The 18,045-nt window shown below is 69.7% G+C and overlaps 1 protein-coding gene across 2 annotated transcripts in view; it reads left to right on the top strand.

Annotated features, from left to right (window-relative positions):
• Positions 1 to 18,045, top strand: part of LOC129514719 (metastasis-associated protein MTA1) — a 29,294-nt gene that overhangs the window by 5,958 nt on the left and 5,291 nt on the right. Inside the window, exons 2-14 of one of the 2 annotated variants that reach the window (XM_055333449.1) lie at positions 5,073 to 5,140; positions 7,230 to 7,323; positions 10,080 to 10,130; positions 10,274 to 10,400; positions 10,469 to 10,532; positions 11,796 to 11,913; positions 14,570 to 14,672; positions 15,269 to 15,368; positions 15,638 to 15,826; positions 16,805 to 16,879; positions 17,115 to 17,173; positions 17,478 to 17,593; positions 17,833 to 17,984. In XM_055333449.1, coding sequence (XP_055189424.1) covers positions 5,073 to 5,140; positions 7,230 to 7,323; positions 10,080 to 10,130; positions 10,274 to 10,400; positions 10,469 to 10,532; positions 11,796 to 11,913; positions 14,570 to 14,672; positions 15,269 to 15,368; positions 15,638 to 15,826; positions 16,805 to 16,879; positions 17,115 to 17,173; positions 17,478 to 17,593; positions 17,833 to 17,984 — 1,316 coding nt within the window. The remainder of the gene's footprint in view (positions 1 to 5,072; positions 5,141 to 7,229; positions 7,324 to 10,079; positions 10,131 to 10,273; positions 10,401 to 10,468; positions 10,533 to 11,795; positions 11,914 to 14,569; positions 14,673 to 15,268; positions 15,369 to 15,637; positions 15,827 to 16,804; positions 16,880 to 17,114; positions 17,174 to 17,477; positions 17,594 to 17,832; positions 17,985 to 18,045) is intronic. The other variant, XM_055333450.1, reaches the window with a different exon arrangement.

The following is an 18,045-nucleotide window of genomic DNA, read 5'->3' as shown; positions in this document are numbered from 1 at the left end:
TCGGCTGGTCCGCAGAAGAGGAGCGGCGGGGCCCCGCTGGGGTGGTGTCGGGCTGGCGGGAAGGTCCGTGCAGGGGAGACACCTGCCCCTGCCGTTGTGTCCCGGACGCCAAAATTCCGGGAGGCTCCCGCCTCAGCGCCGCAGCAAATTCTCCCCAGATGCAGCCCCACGGGTGCATTCCCGCGTCTCCTCCGGCGACTTGTGAGCCGCAGCGGTGCCCTGAGCGCCGTGGTGGGGGTCCCCTCGCTGCTCCCGCGGATACCGTCCCATCTCGGCCGTGCTCAAGCGCCACGCGGCGTCCCTGCTGTGACATCGCATCGCAGGAAGATGTGTACTGTGAACCCAGCGGCGTGGGCGTCCCTGCGTCCTTGGCTCGGGTGGCGCGGCCGCTAGGGCAGCACAGGGCATGTGGGCATCACCCCGTCTCACAGCTCGTGAGCAGGTCACGGTCGCAAAAGGTGGAAGACGTGAACCGGAGCATCTCGTCACAGCTGAGCGTGTCCACGGAGCCGAGTGAGGTGCCGCTGTCCACGCGTCCCGGCGCCTCGTCCGTCAGCCATCGGGAGGCCGCCGACCGATGGTGACGCGCCCCGACGGTGTTTGCAGGGGGCAGCTGGCCTCCGGGGCAGGGCGGCGTCCCCTGGGCGTGGGCTCCGAGGGGTGAGCGGGGACGCCTGCAACCCAGCGTGGTTTGGGACGAGTCGGCAGGAGACGGCCCAGTGCAGGTGGACGTGGGGCCTGCGGCTCGGGGCGGCCAGCCCACTCGGACCGTGTTCCCGGGCCGCGGCCGGAGACCCTCGTCCTTGGGCGGAGGGGACACCTGGGGGCCCGGCTGGCGCAGGCGGCACGTGGGACAGCGACGGAGGGGACGGAGCATGAGTGCTCGGGGCCGCTGTCCTGCTGGCCGGTGCCTTCGTGCAGGATGTTTGAGTCTCTGTCGCCTGGTGCAGCCGTGGGTCAGCACGACCTTCCCTGACCCTGGGGACTCCACTGTCCATGGTGGAGGCCGAGCGTCCTCGCTGCCCTCACCCTGCCGTGCAGCAGCCCCGCGGCGCCGCAGGGGTTAAACGTTACTGCGGTTTCCTACATTCCAGGCAGAGGCGGGCGCTGGGGCAGGAGGCCCACGGCCGCCCGCTGCTTCCCCGCGTGCCTGTGGAGACACGTGGCGCCGCATCCCCGGTAACGGTGCTTCTGAGGCCGCGGCAAACTGCAGCCCTGCCCCCGGCCACTGTCCCACCTGGGGAAGCCGTGGTGGGGACAGCGGAGGTGGTTGGCGGCTCAGACGGCCCCGTGTGGTGTCCGAGTGTCACGGCGACAGTGGGAGGCAGAGCTCGGCCCTGGCCGCGTTGGCAGGACGTGGGCCCCATCGAGGGCTGGGGGGCCCGTCGCGTCGGGAGGCCCTGGGCTCCCGGCCCCCCTGCACTGCGGGCCCAGGACGCGCGAGGCCCTCACGCCCTCGTGGTGGCTGGTCACAAGAGCGTTGCAGCCAGGGCAGTGACGTCGAGGGCACCGGGTGGCACCCAGGCTCGCAGCCTCTCCCGGGGACCACGGATTCTCCGGCCGCCATGTGGACCCGAGGCTGCTCGCCCGAGGCGGCCACGCGGTCGTGATGCCCTCCGCGCGCCCTGTGGTTCCCCGTCGGACAGGACGAGACGCGCAGGCTGCCCCACAGTCCCCGTGGACCCCGGCGGAGCCAGAGGTCTTGCCCGGAAGCCGTTCAGTGCTCCTGGGCAGACGGTCGCGGTGGAGCTGGCGTCCCGTGCTCCTCGGCCAGTTGAGCCGTGGACGACAGGCGGGCGGGGACAGCCGCTCGGGCCGCGTGGTGCCCTGGGCAGAGGCTCCTGGGTCCCGACTCGCGTCCCGACCCGCGTGTGCAGCTCTGCCCTCAGCTCCCGCACGGGACTTTGCAGCTTTAAGCGTCTGTAGGTCTTTTACCAAAGGGACCCTCGAGTACGTGGCGGTCCTCGGAGCTCCTGTCCGCGGCGCTTGTGTGATGCTCGCTCGCTCGCTCGTCACTTCCCCGTCGACTCTGGCATCTCCCGGGCGCACAGGCCGGGCCCCGCGTGTGCTGCTGATCTGCCTGGTGGGCCCCGGCTGTGAGCGTGGCGGGGAGAGCGCCGTCGTCCTGCCGTGGGCGGGGAGCCCCGGTTCTCCTCCTGCCGTGGGCGGTGGGTTCCACGAGCACCTGCTGCGGGGCGGACATGCTCCCGGCTTGCCGGAGACCGTCGGGACGGCGTGGTCCTCCTGCTTCTGCTCCGACGGCCGCGCGGCCTGGCCTGCCTTCACTCCGCCGCTGCGATCCTCCCCGTCGAGCCGACCTTGTGTCCTCGGGTCCCAGCGGCTGCGGCGTCTCACCGCTTCCCTCGCGTCTGTGGGGTTCCCGCCTGGTCTCCGCGTCCGCTCTCAGGGTGAACGGCGTGGGCTGGCGTCAGGTCCCCCTTGGGTGTTGGCTGGGTTCAGCAGGGCCCGCTGGGTCTGGAGGGCTGCATTTCTTTCTTTCCTTTGTTGATTTTTATTTTCTTGCTTGCAATTGAAAGGATTTTCTTTTCTTTTCTTTTCTTTTTTCTTTTTTTTTTTGAATTTTATTTAGAGAGAGAGAGAGAGAACACAGGGAGAGGGAAAGGGAGAGAGAAGCAGAAGCAGGCTCCAGGCTGAGCGTGGACCCTGACGTGGGGCTTGACCCCGGGGCCCCGGGATCGTGGCCTGAGCCAAAGGCAGACTCTCAGCCCACCACGGTGCCCCTGAGCCTGTTTTGTTTTTGTTTTTTAAGATTTTATTTATTTATTCATGAGAGACACAGAGAGAGGCAGAGACACAGGCAGAGGGAGAAGCAGGCTCCATGCAGGGAGCCCGACGTGGGACTCGATCCCGGGTCTCCAGGATCACGCCCTGGGCTGAAGGCAACGCTAAGCCGCTGAGCCCCCCGGGCTGCCCGAGCCTGATTTCTTTAGGGCGCAGGGTTGCCTGTTTGTCCGCAGGGAGCTCGGGGGTCTGCGTCCGCCCAGCGCGGGCCCCATGTCACCTGAGCCGTCAGGCAGCGGCGCCGGGAGCCCCCCCCACCCAGCTCTCGCTCACTCACCCTCCGGGTCTTTCCTTCGTCAGCCTGGCCTGAGGTTGACCCCCTTACTGGCTGTTTGCACGAGTTCATTTTTCCTCATTATGCTGGTTTTTGCTCATCATCTACCATCTTTTTGCTTTGCGTGTTTTCCCACCTACCAAAGCGTAACCCGCCCGTCTCAGGCGTGCAGGTCTGCATTGTGGGGAGCACACGCAGGGGTGCGACTGGCGGCTGGGACGCAGCCCCGTGCCCCCCAGCCCTCTGCCCGCCGCCCGAGCAGGGATCCTCAGAGCCACATGCGGGGCCGGTGGTGGTCCTCCTGGGTCATGTCCAGTGTAGACTGCACGTGAATAACAGCTTTGGTTTATTTACTTATTTTTTTTAATAGATTTTTATTTATTTATTCATGAGGGACACAGAGAGAGGCGTAGACACAGGCAGAGGGAGAAGCAGGCTCCATGCAGGCAGCCCGATGCGGGACTCGATCCCGGGACCCCAGGACCATGCCTGGGGCCAAAGGCAGCGCTAAACCGCTGGGCCACCCGGGGATCCCCGACGGCTTTGATTTAATTGGTTTTTCGGTTTCTTTGGATGAAAGCTTTAAGACCAGTAGGGCTTTATATCAAAACTGCTCTTTTGACCGACATTTCACTTGTGATAAAATTCACCCGTTCACGAGGCGTAAGGCCTTGCGTTTCCACTGCCGTCAAGCCGACCTCGAGCCCGTCGATGGTCCCCTCCCGTAGACCCCTCTTCCCCCCCAGCCCGCGAGCGTGGCCCTCTGAGCCCGGCAGCCCTGTTCCCTCTGGGCTGTTAGTGCTGTTGCTCTTTCGTTCCGTGGAGCTCTGTGGGTGCCCATGGCCGCGTCCCATCTGGCTGTGGCCTCGGGCAGCACAGGTGAGCCCCCCCCCAGCAGCACAGGTGCGCTCCCTCTTACAGTATAGGTGAGCCCCCCCCAGCATAGTGAGCCCCTCCTGCAGCACAGGTGAGCCTCCCGCAGCAGCATAGGTGAGCGTCCCCCTCTCCCCGCAGCATAGGTGAGCTCTCCTCTGCAGCACAGGTGAGCGCGCCCCCCCCAGCACAGGTGAGCCCCCTCAGGTGCCTGCAGCAGGTACACAGCAACAGCAGGTGCCAGATGCTTGCTGGGGCCTCTCCACACGGTGGAGCGTTAGGACCTCTTGAGAGGACGGAGCTGGCCTGGGTCCTGGGGCAGGATCTGTGCTCCGAGTGGCCCTTTGGCTGTGTCCTGGCTGACACGGGCCTCTTGCAGGCCTTCCCTGGGGCACGGGGACAGCGCGGGGCACCCCTGCTGGGGACTGCAGCCTGGCCTCGTCCTGGCACCGAGTCACCCGCAGCTGCCCCGAGTTACCTGCTACATCACGGCGTCGGCCAGGCGGCCAGGCTGGCAGCTGGGTGGCCTCCCGGCTGGCCTGGGCTCTGTGGGAGCCGGCCAGCCGCCCCCGTGGGCCTCTTGGGAAATCCCGGGTGCCTGCCAGCCTCCCGGGGACCGAGCCCAGGCCGCTGCGGAGCCGGAGGCGAGCTGGTGCCCACACGGTGTGCTGGGGACCTGGCGGGTGGCGGCGGGACCGCGTTCCTCTGGCACCTGACCCCGTCCGTGCCCCCGAGAGCCCTGCCTCTGCCCAGGGAGCCCCGGCCTCCTCCGTTCCCTGCCCGGGGCGCGTGGGGTGGGGGGGAGGTGCAGGCGCCTGGCAGCCCCTCGGAAGCTGTCCCGGGGGAAGCTGCAGTCCGGCTCCCACAGCGTCTACGCGGGGCAGGGCGGGGGGTGGTGTGGACCCTCTGCCCAGGGCAGCCCCCTCTGTCCTCTAGGACCCGTGCCCGGCACCCACCAACATGTCTGGGTACCTGTCTCCCCACCGAGGTGGCGGGGGCGCCGTGTCCTTCGTTCCTCCTGTTCCCTGGCCCCTAGAACTGGGCGCAGGCATGAGGGGGGTTGGGGCTCCCCCGGTCCCCGGGCTCAGTGCTGCGGGGTGACACGCTCTGTTCCTGTTTGCAGACTACGTCTATTTTGAGAACTCCTCCAGCAACCCGTACCTGATTCGCAGGATCGAGGAGCTCAACAAGGTACATGCGTGGGGGGGGGGGCGGCGGGGGGGCTGGGGTGCTGCCCGGGGCTTCAGGGCTGGCCCCAGACCCTTCGGTGGCTTTGTTCCCAGGCCACACACCTACACTTGGGTCCTTCTCCTTGGAGAGCTCTCCGTGGGGTCCCTGTGGCTGGTGTGCTCTGCGGGACAGGGGCGCCCTGTGGGGTCCCCCTGGATGGGGGCTCCCTGCCCACCTGCTGCTTCTGCCTCTTCCCGGCTCACTCAGGCCCCTGCCACCCTGCTCCGGGCCCACGCAGCCGCCCCCCCTCCCGCCGGCCTCCCGCTCCGAGGTGTCCCCGGCAGCACTGGGGAGAGGCAGGCGTGTCCCCGCGGCCGCGGAGTCCCTGGCCCCAGAGCACCTGTTGTCCCCGACTGGCTGTGCTCTGTGAGGCCAGCCCTCAAGGGCTGCTCTCCTGGACCTCGAGCACGGCAGCGTGGCCGGGCATCCTTGGGACCGGCGGGCTGGGGGCGGAGGTCGGGGTGCTGGTGCTCCACGGAGCAGACTGGTGGCAGCCAAGCCCCGACCCCAGTGCCCCCATTCCCCAGGCTCCTGCGCAGCATGTGCCCCGGGCGGGGGTGCCCCCAGGCCTCTGCTGCACACAGCATGTGGGGCTGGTCCGAGCAGCCTGGCAGCTCCTGGGAGGCCTGGGCCGGGTCTGGACGCGGCAGGGCCAGGGCAGTGACCAGGACGCTATGGGGCCACCTCCCGCGGGCGCTTGCTGGGGGAAGCTGCCCATGGCCCGCCCGGGCAGCAGGGCCAGCAGGGCACGGGGTGGGTGGTGGCTCGGGGACACACGGGGATAGGCCTGCGATTCCAGTGAGCGGTGGGGAGTGTGGCGGGGGAGCCGGGGGCCCACTGCTGGGCTGGCCACGGGCGGTGGGTCTCGGGTGGGGCCAGCACAGCCCCTGCCCCTCGCTTTGGCCGTGACGTGGAGAGGGCAGGTGGCGCCGCCTGTGGCAGCCAGCGGGTGACGGGCCTACGCGGCAGCGGCCACAGCCCGCCGTCGGAGCGCTCGGGTGGGGTCGATGGGCGTCTGCGTGTGAGCCTGCCGCCCCCTTCAGTACCGGGGTGGGGCGGGAGGGACCCTCTGGCCCCCGCAGCCCACCTCCCCTGCTGCCCGGGGACCCAGGGCTGGGTCCCGGCTGGGGCCGCTGGGAGCTCGTTTTGCGGGCCCTCCCCTGCTGGGGCCACCCTGCCCGGAGCCCCCAGGCCCCCAGGGCCCCTCGGGCACAAGAGAGACGGCCCCGAGGGTCAAGTCCCGGGGAAGTCCGGGGCTCGTCTGGGCGCGGCTCTGGCGCAGGGCGGGGGCGGCAGCTGGCCGTGGCCCCTGAGCTCCCCTGGTCACCCGGCGCTCCCCCCCCGCCCCCCCCCCCTCGCTCCTCTCGCATCTGCCGAGCTCTTCGGAGGTCCTGGAAGGTGTCTGGGCGCTGGCGGCCTCCCTGGGGGCCGGCGGGGCGGGGGCGCCGACTGCTTGCTCCAGCCCCTGTGGTTCCAAGGAGGATGCCAGCGGGGAGCCCCGCGCAGACCCCCGCTGAGCAGGGAGCCCGTGGGGCGCGGCCCCGTGACCCTGAGGTCACGACCTGGGCTGAAATCGAGAGGCGGCCGCCTGACCAGGTGCCCCCATGGCTGCTTCCAGTTCTGATGGGGAGCCAGGCCCCTGGCGCTGGGGTCTGCCCAGCGGTGCGACAGGCCTTGATCCACCCCGGGGGTGCTGGAAGGAGGGGGCCCAGGGGCTCTGGACTTTCCAGCGTCCAGACGTGCGCCAGGTTCTGGTCCTGAGCGAGCAAGGCCTGGGGGAGGGACGCAGGTCAACAGGGGGACCCGGTTGCGGTCCAGGAGGAGGGTGCACCGCTGGAGGGTGGGGGCGCAGACTGGGCTCGCTCAGGTCCGCCGAGCGCCCCTCCCCGGTCAGACATGCCCTGGCCCACTCGGCGTCGACGCTCCCTGGGCTTGGCTCCTCCCGCGACCTGCTGGCCCTGGGCACCCGAGGCCCCTCTGGGCCGCCCCTGCTGGCAGCCGCCGGCCGGTCGGGGGCGTGCGTTGCTCAGACCCTGCCTCGCTCTTGCAGACGGCCAACGGCAACGTGGAGGCCAAGGTGGTGTGCTTCTACCGGAGGCGGGACATCTCCAGCACCCTCATCGCCCTGGCCGACAAGCACGCCAGTGAGTCTTGGCCTTTCCCGGGGCGGGGGGGGGGGGGGCAGGGGCGAGGCCTCTGCGGCTCCGAAGGTTTCCTGACGTTGGGTGTAGTGTTTTCAGAAGCAAAGTCCCTGTTTGTAGTTCGAACCCGAGTCTGGGAAGCGAGGGGCCGGAGGGACTCGCGGCGGCTGAGCTCGAGCCCCGGGATGTTGTTCCTGGTCAGCGGCCAGCGGCGCCGCCCTGGGGACTGGCCTGGACCTGCTTCCACAGGTGGGGGCGTGTGCTCCAGGGCCCGGGCCGCTCCAGAGCCCCCGTCCTCAGGGTGGGACCTGCCTGCGCCCGGGCTGAGGTTCTGGCCTCCGTGGGGGCTGCCCTGGGCCCCCAGCTGCCTGCCACACGGCCGTCCAGCCTGGGGACACGCGCCGTTCTCATGGGTTCATCAGCTCATCAGGCGTCCTCCTTGGGTGGGCGTGGGCCCCACCTGTGAGCCTCCGGGGGAGCCCCCAGCACGGTGGTGTGAGGGGCTGGACACCCGGGCAGACCGGCCTCCTCCCTGGGTCCTGGAGGGGTTGGGGGTGGTCCGGGACTGGGTCTCCCCAGGCCTCGGGGATGAGGGAGGGGAGCAGCCAGGTGCGTTAGGGCCCCGGCTGAGCAGGTCCCCCGGGACGGCCCCTACACCTGGCAGGGGAGGGCAGCAGCCGCTGGTCCTTGGCTGGCCCAGTCCAGCCTCCTGGGTGGGTGGGTGGCTGGGGCCTGGGCCGTGGCGCATTCTGTGCCACTCTCTGGTTGCATCGGCCGCTGCGCTCGTGCTGCACGTGGCTGTGTCTGGTCGTGGGTGCTGAAGCTGCCCCCCAGCCGCAGCGGGAACCAGGATGTCCCATAGGGGTCACTGTTGACCTGGGTGCTGATGCTTACGGGCCGCCTCCCCTGGGTCCACTGCCTGGCCCAGGGGGACCATGGTCCTTCCCCCCTGGTGCACGGTGGTACACGGTGGCCCCGGGGCCGGGGTCTCCCGCTGGCGGGCACCGTGGAGGTCGGTGAGCTGGTGGCCAGGAGGGGCCAGGCGGGAGCTTGGCTGGAATCACGTGAGGGGAGCTGGGGGGTGGGGGGTCGTGTGGCCGGAAGGACCACGCTGGGGCTGATGGGATGGCCAGTGCCGCCGAGGCTCCCCAGGGCACTGCGGCGAGGTGGGTGACAAGGTCCGCCAAAGCCGCTGGCGTGGCCATCTGGGGCAGGAACCTCGTTCTATGGGGCCACCTTGGCGGGTGTGGCCAGGGTGACACGGGTCCACCCTTTGGCCCAGGCCTGAGCCCAGTGTCAGGGCGGGTGTGAAGACCCTGTGGGGCCCCTTCTGGCGCGTGGGGGACCCAGGGAGCCCGCTGCCAGGCCTCCAGCCCCCGGCATGGGCCAAACGCACCCACGTGGGTGTCCCTGCAGCAGGGAGGTCCTCCGGGCATCTTCCAGCCACGCTCTGCTCAGCCCCGACCCCTTGTAGGGAACCAGAACAGCCCCCTCAAGCCACAGCAGACATGGCCACAGCCCGCTGCCCTGGGCCTGCACACACACGTGCACACATAGCCGGCCTGAGCAGGACCCTGCCCTGGGGAGCGGCAGGTGCAGGAGACGGCCCCCCCCCGGGTGCCCCCAGAGCAGGCTGTGGGGGCTCCCGGGGTGCGTGTCAGAGCTGGCTGGGGTGGGAGCACAGATCCCGCCTGTGCCTTGGGGGGTGAGCCCCAGACTGGGCCCAGGACAGGGGTGCACGGGTCCGGGAGGCAGGGTTTTCTGCGCCAGAGACGCCTCCCCCAGCCGCCACTTGCCGACTTCCTGCAGTCGGAGCGCCACACACACTCGGGTCCACCAGGCCTGCAGGACGCTTGGAGGCTGGGGTGGGGGGCGCGGGGCTGTGGGAAGCTCCCGGGGCTGCTGGCGAGTGTGGCTCCCCGGCCGTGCACATGCCTGGAAGGCCCATTCGGGGCTCCTCACCACTGCCGGTGGCGGCTGAGGGGTGGGGATCTCAGAGCCACTGCGGGCTTGTGTCTTGCTGGGGAGGGGCCCGGGTGACTCTCCGGCCCCACTCCTGACCACGCTGCCCTGGCCCGGGAGCCGTCACACGACAGGTGTGCACGTCAGGTGGGCCGGCTGGTGGCTGTGTGGACGCTGGGGACGTCCCCAGCTGGGCCGCAGTGTGCTGGTGGGGTCTGCGGGAGTGGCAGGGAGGTGGCAAGGCCAGCAGTGTGGACGCCCAGGCTCCGGGCCCACCTGCCTGAAGCAGGCACAGGACCCCGTCCCCCTGCAGCCCGGGCCCTGGCCTCTCTGTCACCACTGGGGGGCAGCAGAGGGCTGCTGAGGGCCCTGGGATAGAGACCCGGGTCCCCAGGTGCTGCCCAGGTGCTGCCCAGGTGCAGCAGCCTCGTGGGGTGGCCGGCCTCCGTGTGCCCTGGCCTGGCATGGCCCCCAGGCCCCCCAGGTCCCCCAGACCTCCACTGTGCCTCCCGGTCACTGCATCCCCGGTAGGTGCCCGACAGGTGTGCGTGTTCACGCAGGAGCCTGGGGCGCTCCCTGCGGGCATCAGTGTCCTAGCCCTGGAGGTGTGGCCGAGGCCCCTGGTCCGCGCTCGGGATGGTCAGCGCTCTGCCGACCTGACCTGGGCCCCTCCCTGCCCATCGGGCCCTGTGACCCCCTTGCCCCCCGCCCCCCCGCAGCCTGCGGGCAGCCGGTGGGTGGCCGGTGCTCTGGCACTAACCTGCCGTCTGGGCTCTGTCTGTCTGTCTGTTGTTCAGCCCTGTCTGTCTGCTATAAAACTGGACCAGGGGCCGACAACGGCGAGGAAGGTAAGCGCCGCTCGCCGCGGAGGACCCTCAGGGCCGGCTGGCGGGAGCTGCCGTCCCCTGTCCCCCCGTCAGTGCCGGGGGCGAGTGGGTGCGGCTGGGCAGGCACCTCGCAGCCGACTCACAGGAAGCCCTGGACCCTGCAGGGGAGATCGAGGAGGAGATGGAGAACCCCGAGATGGTGGACCTGCCCGAGAAGCTCAAGCACCAGCTACGGCACCGGGAGCTGTTCCTGTCCCGGCAGCTGGAGTCGCTGCCCGCCACTCACATCAGGTACCCAGCGGCCCGGAGGGTGCCGGGGGTCCGCCCTGCCCCCCTGACGCTGCGCCCTCCTGTTGCAGAGGGAAGTGCAGCGTCACCCTGCTCAACGAGACGGAGTCACTCAAGTCCTACCTGGAGCGGGAGGTGAGGCCAGCTGCGGCGTCCCTGGGGCCGTCCCCACCCATGCCCCTCTCTGGGCCAGTGCCTCGCAGCCCGCCGCAGGCCAGCACCTCGCACCCTCACCGTATGGGGCCGGAGCCACGACGCCCAGGCGGCGGGAAGGGTTTCTGAGTCTAAAACCAAAAACACGAGTTGTCAGGGGCTCAGGGCCGTGGAACCAGCCTTCTCGTCCCACACTCAGGAGCAAGGACCTCGTGCATTTCTAGGACGCGACCCACCGATGCCGCCCCCAGTTGTGACAGCCGAAAATGTCTGCAGACAGCGCGTGTGTCCCTGGGGAGCTGCATGGCCCGGGCGGAGCCTGCACTCGGGACGCGGGGACACGGGCCTTGGGGGGCCAGGTGGGGCCTGCAGGGGCTGGAGGCCTGAGGGGCGGCCTCGTTCTCAGCCACAGTCTCCTCCCACCGCGCGGAGCCTGGCTTGCGGCCGGGGAACGGGGTGCAGAAGCGAGCGGCGTGGCCGCGAGGACAGCCGGTGGTGCGGTCACGCGACGGCTTGATGCGGGGTTGGGAGCTGGAGCAGCCGCCGGGGGGGGGGGGGGGGCGAGCCCACAGTCCATCCCGCAGGGCGGACGGAGATGCCAGGCGCGTTTGGAGGAGGCGCTGGAAGCCGGCGGGCGGGCGGGAGCGTGGTGGGGGTGCTGCCCGGCGTTCCGAGGGACCCCGTGGCGGTGGCGCCTCACGGGACACGGCGCAGAGACATGTCACTGAGCACGATGGCCTGCTGTGACTCGTGAGGCTTCAGCGGCCGCACGCGTGTGTCCCGGGGGCCCTGCCCGCGTCCACACCTGCTTCGGACGCACGTGGTTCTTGCAAGTGAGAGAGGCCACCGACCCAGCGACTGCTGCGGCTCCTGTGGACGCCCGCCTCCGGGGGGTGCTCCGCTCGTGACCTGGACCCGCAGCCGCGGGAGAACAGCCCAACCCGCTCAACGCAGATTCTAAGAGCTCCGCGCGGGGCCGGGGTCAGGAGGGCCGGGTGTGCCCCCCAGGACGGGCGAGAAACGCGGGGCGGCTGCTGCGCCACAGCCCGGGGCATCGAGCCCGGAACGTTCTGTGGCCCCGCGTGGGCGTCTCCCGTGACAGCTGCTCGGAGCCACGCTGGAGCGTTTTGGTCGCTGCCGAGCGCCCCCCCTGTATGGTCAGGCTGGCCGGGGCCCGGGGCCCTGCGGCGGGCTCAGCGAGGCCGCGGGCGCCCTGCTGACGCCGTCCTGTGTGCTGTCTTTCAGGATTTCTTCTTCTATTCTCTAGTCTACGACCCCCAGCAGAAGACCCTGCTGGCCGATAAGGGGGAGATCCGCGTGGGAAACCGCTACCAGGCGGACATCACTGACCTGCTGAAGGAAGGTAGGCGCCCCCCGCGGCCTTCGGGCGCCCTCTGAGCTTTTTCTCCAAAGAAACTTGTTGAATGAGTCTCTGCCCGTGCTGCCAACTTCCGCCGCCGGGCAGTGCTGCCGGTGACCCCGCGCAGCCCGCTGTGGTCGTGGTTGTGGTCGGAGGGGCCGTGCGTCCTGCCTCCGGCCGGGAGCCACCTACTGGGGCTGGGGCTGGGGCTGGGTCCCGGGAGCTGGAGCCTGTACGTGGTTCGGCGCGCCCGAGGTCCTGCGCGGCCTGTGGGCCTCCCGGGCGTGGCCGCGTGCAGGCGCCGCCCCTGGCGCCCCGCTGCTGAGGCCGCCCTCGTCACCCCGACGTAGGCCCGCTGGCCCTGGTGATCTTGAGGTCTTTGCTCGTTGAGCTGCTCCGGTGGAGCCTGCCCGGCTGCCAGCCCAGCCCGGGGCCTCAGGGCCGCGGGGTCGGAGTGTGTGGTCCAGCCCCGCGAGGGCCCCGGGCTCCGGCCTCCCTCCGATGTCTGTGGTCCCGGCTTTAATCCGAGGACGGTTCCTGAGCGCCCAGGTTCTTTTTTCTGTGGCCTCCGCGTCTCCCTGGGCGTGATGCCCCATCTCCCTGAGGCCGGTCTGGTGTTGGCTCGTGTGCCCCCCCCCCCGTCCGCGCCCGCGTGACCACTGCATGCGCACGCAAGTGTGCACCGTCACGCTGATGCACTCGCGCTGGCTTGTTTGTTGTCTGTGGTCCCACCGGTGGGAGATGAGGACGGGGCAGGAGCCACGCCAGAGGCACGCAGGTTCCCTCTGTCCCGTGTGTGGCGAGGCTGCCCTCCCGGCCCGCTGGCCCTCTGCCCTGCGTCCCCCTTCTGGCTCTTCTCTGCCCGCGGGGTCCCCGAGCACACCCGCTCCTCCTGCCTGCCCACACCAGCCCCCCTGGCGGCCTCTGAGGAGCAAGCAAGGCCCATCCCCTTGCTGTGGGCGCGGTTGGTGCCGGGGACCAGGCGTCCTTCGGGGCTCGGCTGGCCCATCTGACGGTGGCAGGTCCACGGCGGGTGCCGCCTTCCCTGCGTGGCTGAGGGTGACGGGTCTGGTGACGGCCAGAGGAGGACCCAGAGTTGCCGAATGTCAGAGGGCCTCGGTTTCCCGGGCAGTGACCTGGTGCCAGGGAGAGGGCTCCTCGGCTCCTCCGAGCGGCCGCCTCAGACCCTTGAGCTGCAGGCCCGAGGAGGCTGTGAGGGCTGCCTCGGGGTGTGGGGCCCAGGCCTGGTTGAGCGAACCTGCAGCAGGGCGGGCACAGGGTGGCCCCTGGAGCCCGGGACCCTCCCAGGGAACGGACTGTGCCCCCCCACTCATATGCTGGAGACTCTGAAGTGGGTGCAGCGTGGGGGCCTGCAGGTTCCCTTGGGCTGGCGGGACAGACGTGCTGCGGGCCGGCGGTGGCTGGTGCCGGCCATGGCCCTCAGACTCCAGAGGCCGGGAGGTGTTGGACACCTGGCGAGGGGCCTCAGGGCAGAGGCCCCCCTGGAGGGACACCGGCTACGACCAGGAACATCCTCCCCGCAGTCAGCCTGTGCCGCAGGCTCCAGGGGCGACCGGGAGGGATAACCGTCACGCCCCTGCGGTGTGGGGCCCTCCTGCCGTGACCCCAGGTGGGCCCGCAAGGCCCAACCTTCCCCGAGGTGAGGGAGCACACATGTCTCTGGTGACCGGCCCCGCTCAAGCCACCTGCTCGCACAGGCTCCCTGGCCGGCCTGCTGGGCACGGACTGGTGGGACACGCCGTGCGGGTCCCCGCCCTTGGCCTGGAGCGTGCTGTCGCCGCAGCACAGGAGCTGAGTGGATCTCCTGCGGGTGTGCAGCCTACGGGCCTGGGCTGCCTGAGGACGTGCCCTTGGCCCGGGGGGTTGGCCAGCGTGGCGGTGGGCGTCCTGCACACCCTGGCTGGCTGCCCTGGGCGCGGGACTCTCCCCAGGTGTCCCCTGACCGGCCGCCCTGTCCTCTGGGAGCAAGCTTGCTTCATCAGAAGCCGTCGTGCCTGCCGGATTGCGGGGCTCTGCCCCCAGCCGTGCAGGACACAGCCCCCCAAACGAGCCCCGACTCTGGCGTCTGCAGGCTAAAGAGCGGCCGGGGGTGGCAGCGGCCCTCCTGGAAGAGGATAGACTGAACCGTGGCCTCTTTGGCACTGCGAGGGGCCCCGGCTGGCAGATGCCCACGTGGACGCAGCCATCGTCCCGTGTCCTGGTCACTGAGCGCACTGCCGCCGCCGGGCTGCCTCTGCCTCAGGAGCCTGATCCAAGCCAGAGCCAGCCTCCGGCACCCCCGTTGTCACACCTGGCCGCTCGGGCCCACGGCAGGCCAAGCCGTCCCGGGGCTCCCCCGGCCCCCGAGCCTGTCATCAGACTCCGCCAGCCCCCAGCAGGCGGGCCGGGGCGGCGGGGGGAGAGGGGGCTGCTGTGTTGGCAGAGGTGAAAATCTGCTGCGAGCCGAGCGTGCCTGGAACTGTGCGTGCACGCCTGCTGCCGCCTCACCTGGGCTCACCGCTTAGCGCAGCCAGTGGCCCTCGGGCCCACCCCCAGGACCCCGGAGGCTTGCAGAGCCCTCGCTCCAAGAGGCCTGGCCGTAAGCAGCGGGGGAGGGCCTCGGGGTCACGTTGGCGTCACCGTGTCGTGTTTCCTATAGGTGAGGAGGACGGCCGAGACCAGTCCAGACTGGAGACCAAGGTGTGGGAGGCGCACAACCCGCTCATAGACAAGCAGATTGACCAGTTCCTGGTGGTGGCTCGGTGAGTTCTGGGCACCGGGGGCAGCCAGGGTACCACCTGGACCCGGGCACCCTTCCCGGAGGGTCCCGGGGGCAGCTCCCGGCTTTGGGGGGCGGGGCCTGTGCACCTGCATCACCCGGGGCCCCCCACCTGCAGGGCCCGAGCAGGCCGGGCACAGGCGGGGCTGTGGGCTGGACGGGGATGCTCCCATCTCTGGATGGGCTGCGGGCTGTTGCCCTGTAGACCGTGGGGAGGTGGCCAAGGGACGTGGCTCCTACGACGACCCAGGGCCTTCGGGCCACAAGGGAGGCAGTGCTCCGAGGAGCAGCGTTCCCTCCGGCAGGCCCCCAGTGGAGCCCCGAGCCCGGGCCAGCAGGAGGGGAGTCCCTGTGTGGGTGCGGGAGCCACATGCCCAGGGGCGCCCGTGGATCTCACCTGGACCCGAGCCTGTGGAAGGGGAGCCCCGGGCGGCGGCTGAGTCAGAGCTCTCTCTGCGGGTGTCCCCACTCTGTCCCTGGGGCCTCCCGGCGGCGTCTTTGTGTATTGCTGTGCTGGGGGTTTGGCTGGGGCGCCTCTGTGTCGGGCTCCAGTGGTCACTGTGGCCCCACCGCCCCCAGCTCCGTCGGCACCTTTGCGCGAGCCCTGGACTGTAGCAGCTCCGTCCGGCAGCCCAGCCTGCACATGAGCGCCGCGGCCGCCTCCCGGGACATCACCTTGGTGAGTGGGCCGGGTGCAGGGATCTGCACACAGGTGTGCTGCTGGGGCCTGCTGGGGCCTGCTGTGTCCGAGCCACGTTTCCCCCTGGGGTCTCCACGCCAGCCAGGGCAGGCTGGGCGAGCCGTCCATGCCCTCCAGGAGAGCCCAGCAGCACGTCCTGGGAGCGAGCCCCTCGGAGGCCCCGGTACTCCCGGTCCTGCAGCTGCCCCTGGGACTGTCGTCTCTCCTCTCGGGCGGTGGGCCTGGGTGACACCTGTGTGTCCTGCCAGTTCCATGCCATGGACACACTGCACAAGAGCGTGTACGACGTCGCCAAGGCCATCTCGGCGCTGGTGCCGCAGGGCGGGCCCGTGCTCTGCAGGGACGAGATGGAGGAGTGGTCGGCCTCCGAGGCCAGCCTTTTCGAGGAGGCTCTGGAGAAGTACGGGAAGGACTTCACGGACATTCAGCAAGACTTCGTGAGTGCCCCTGGTGGGCTCGGGGCCCCTCCCGGCACCGCTGTGCACCCCCCGCCCCCCGAGTGTGTGTGCGGCTCCCGGGAGGGCTGGGCTGAGAACTCCTGCCGCAGGCCGGGGGCCCGTGCTGGCCCGCAGTGTCCTCCTGGCGCCAGCACCTGTGCCGCCTTGAGTTTGTCGGTTGTTGACCCACGGGGCTTCTCCTTGTGCGTCCTTGTCTCCCGTCCCTTGAGAGTGTCCCCCAGGGAGCCCTTGGGATTCGCAGCGTGGGCAGGGCCTGTGCCCTCCGGGACCCCCCAGCCCCTGTGCTCAGCTGAACACGTGCACTCACGTGAGAGGCGAGCGTGTCTGTCCCAGGTGGGGGGGGGGGGGCGCTGCAGGCCGGCCGGCATCTGCTTAGGAGCGGCCCCCGCCCCAGGCGGGAATCTTGATAAGCCTCTGGAAGGAGGAAGGCGGAAGGAGGAAGGGACCCATTCAGGATAGAGAAGCCTGCTGAGGCCCCCGAGGGGCAGAGCTGAGAGCAGAGTCTGACTCGCTCAGAGTCTGACGTAGGATTAGATTAGTTCGCTGAGAGCTTCCCCGAGAACGACAGCCAAGGGCGCCCGGTGGCTCAGCGGTTGAGCGTCTGCCTTCAGCCCAGCTCGTGACCCCGGGGTCTCCTGCAGGGAGCCTGCTTCTCCTTCCGCCTGTGTCTCTGCCTCTCTCGTGAATAAATAAAATCTTAAAAAAAAAATGACAGCCAGAAGATGGGGCTGCTGGGAACCCTTGGGCCGACTTGCATAGCCAGACGCTGGCGGATGCCATGGGGCTGGGACCCCGACTGAGACACGCTGGCCCCTCTGCCACTGCTGAGCAGTCGAGGTGTAGACAGGGTCTGAATCCAGGACACGACCAGGCAGGTTTCTGAGTCACGGCCACGCGAGGGAGGGGTCCTTGGCTGGGGAGGCCCCCCACGTACACATGCCGCCCCCTGTCGTGCAGCTGCCCTGGAAGTCCCTCACCAGCATCATCGAGTACTACTACATGTGGAAGACCACCGACAGATACGTGCAACAGGTGAGCGCCCCCAGGGGGACCCCGCACCCCACGGGTGGCCCTTCCCCCTCCCGCACCCCACGGGCGGCCGTTCCCCCTCCCACGGCCCAAGGTGTGGACAGCCATTTCCCCTCTTGAGCCCCGCAGGGTGGCCCTTCCCCCTCCCGCGCCCCGAGGGGCAGCCCTTCCCCCTCCGGCACCCCGAGGGGCGGCCCTTCCTTTCCCACCGTCCTTGACATCAGTTCCACGTTTCCAGAAACGCTTGAAAGCGGCTGAAGCGGAGAGCAAGTTAAAGCAAGTGTATATTCCCAACTAGTAAGTGCGTCGTGCGCGTCCTCGCCGCCCCTGGGGACCGTGGGCTGGGTGGGCCGGGGTCCTCGGACCTCTGGCCGCCGGGCGGGTGGGGAGTGGCTCTTGTACCACAGGCTCCAGGACTCGAGCCCACCTGGCCCAGGGTTCCACTCTGAGCCCAGCACAGCTCTGGCGGCCAGAGCTGGGGTGTAGACGGGGGCTCGAAGTTCTCCGCAGCCGCTTCCAGGACTGGCGGGCAGGAAGTCGGCACCCCCGGCGTGGCCGCGAGGCGCTCCCGTGACGTCCTGCCTCTCTCCCTTGCCCTAAGTAACAAGCCCAACCCGAACCAGATCAGCGTCAATAACGTCAAGGCAGGCGTGGTGAATGGCGCGGGGGCGCCAGGCCAGAGCCCTGGGGCTGGCCGAGCCTGCGAGAGCTGTTACAGTAAGTGCCCGCCGCCCGGCATCGGGGCCCACCCGCAGCGCTGGGCTCCCTGCTCCGTCCCGGGGTCCTGGCCGGGGGGCGGGGGCCACCCCTCCCGGGAAACCCTCCTCGCGGGTGTGCGGGGGGCCTGGGCCCGCGGCGGGGCGGCTCAGCGGGCGGGCGGGCGACACTGTGTAATGCTCTCTGCCGTCACTGGTTCTGCTTAAGGACCCGTCTATTTCCAACTTTGTTGTCCGTAGCCGCCCAGTCTTACCAGTGGTATTCTTGGGGTCCCCCTAACATGCAGTGTCGCCTCTGCGCATCTTGCTGGACATATTGGAAGAAATATGGTGGCTTGAAAATGCCAACCCGGTTAGATGGAGAGAGGCCAGGACCAAACCGCAGTAACATGGTAAGTGGGCACCCCTCCCCGCCCCCACGCGTGGCCGGGCGCCCGGCCCGCGGTCATGGCG

The sequence above is a fragment of the Nyctereutes procyonoides genome, unplaced genomic scaffold (assembly GCF_905146905.1).
Source record: "Nyctereutes procyonoides isolate TBG_1078 unplaced genomic scaffold, NYPRO_anot_genome, whole genome shotgun sequence".
NCBI lineage: Eukaryota > Metazoa > Chordata > Mammalia > Carnivora > Canidae > Nyctereutes > Nyctereutes procyonoides.
Note: the sequence above shows the minus strand (reverse complement) of the source record. Positions and strands in the feature narration are given on the sequence as shown.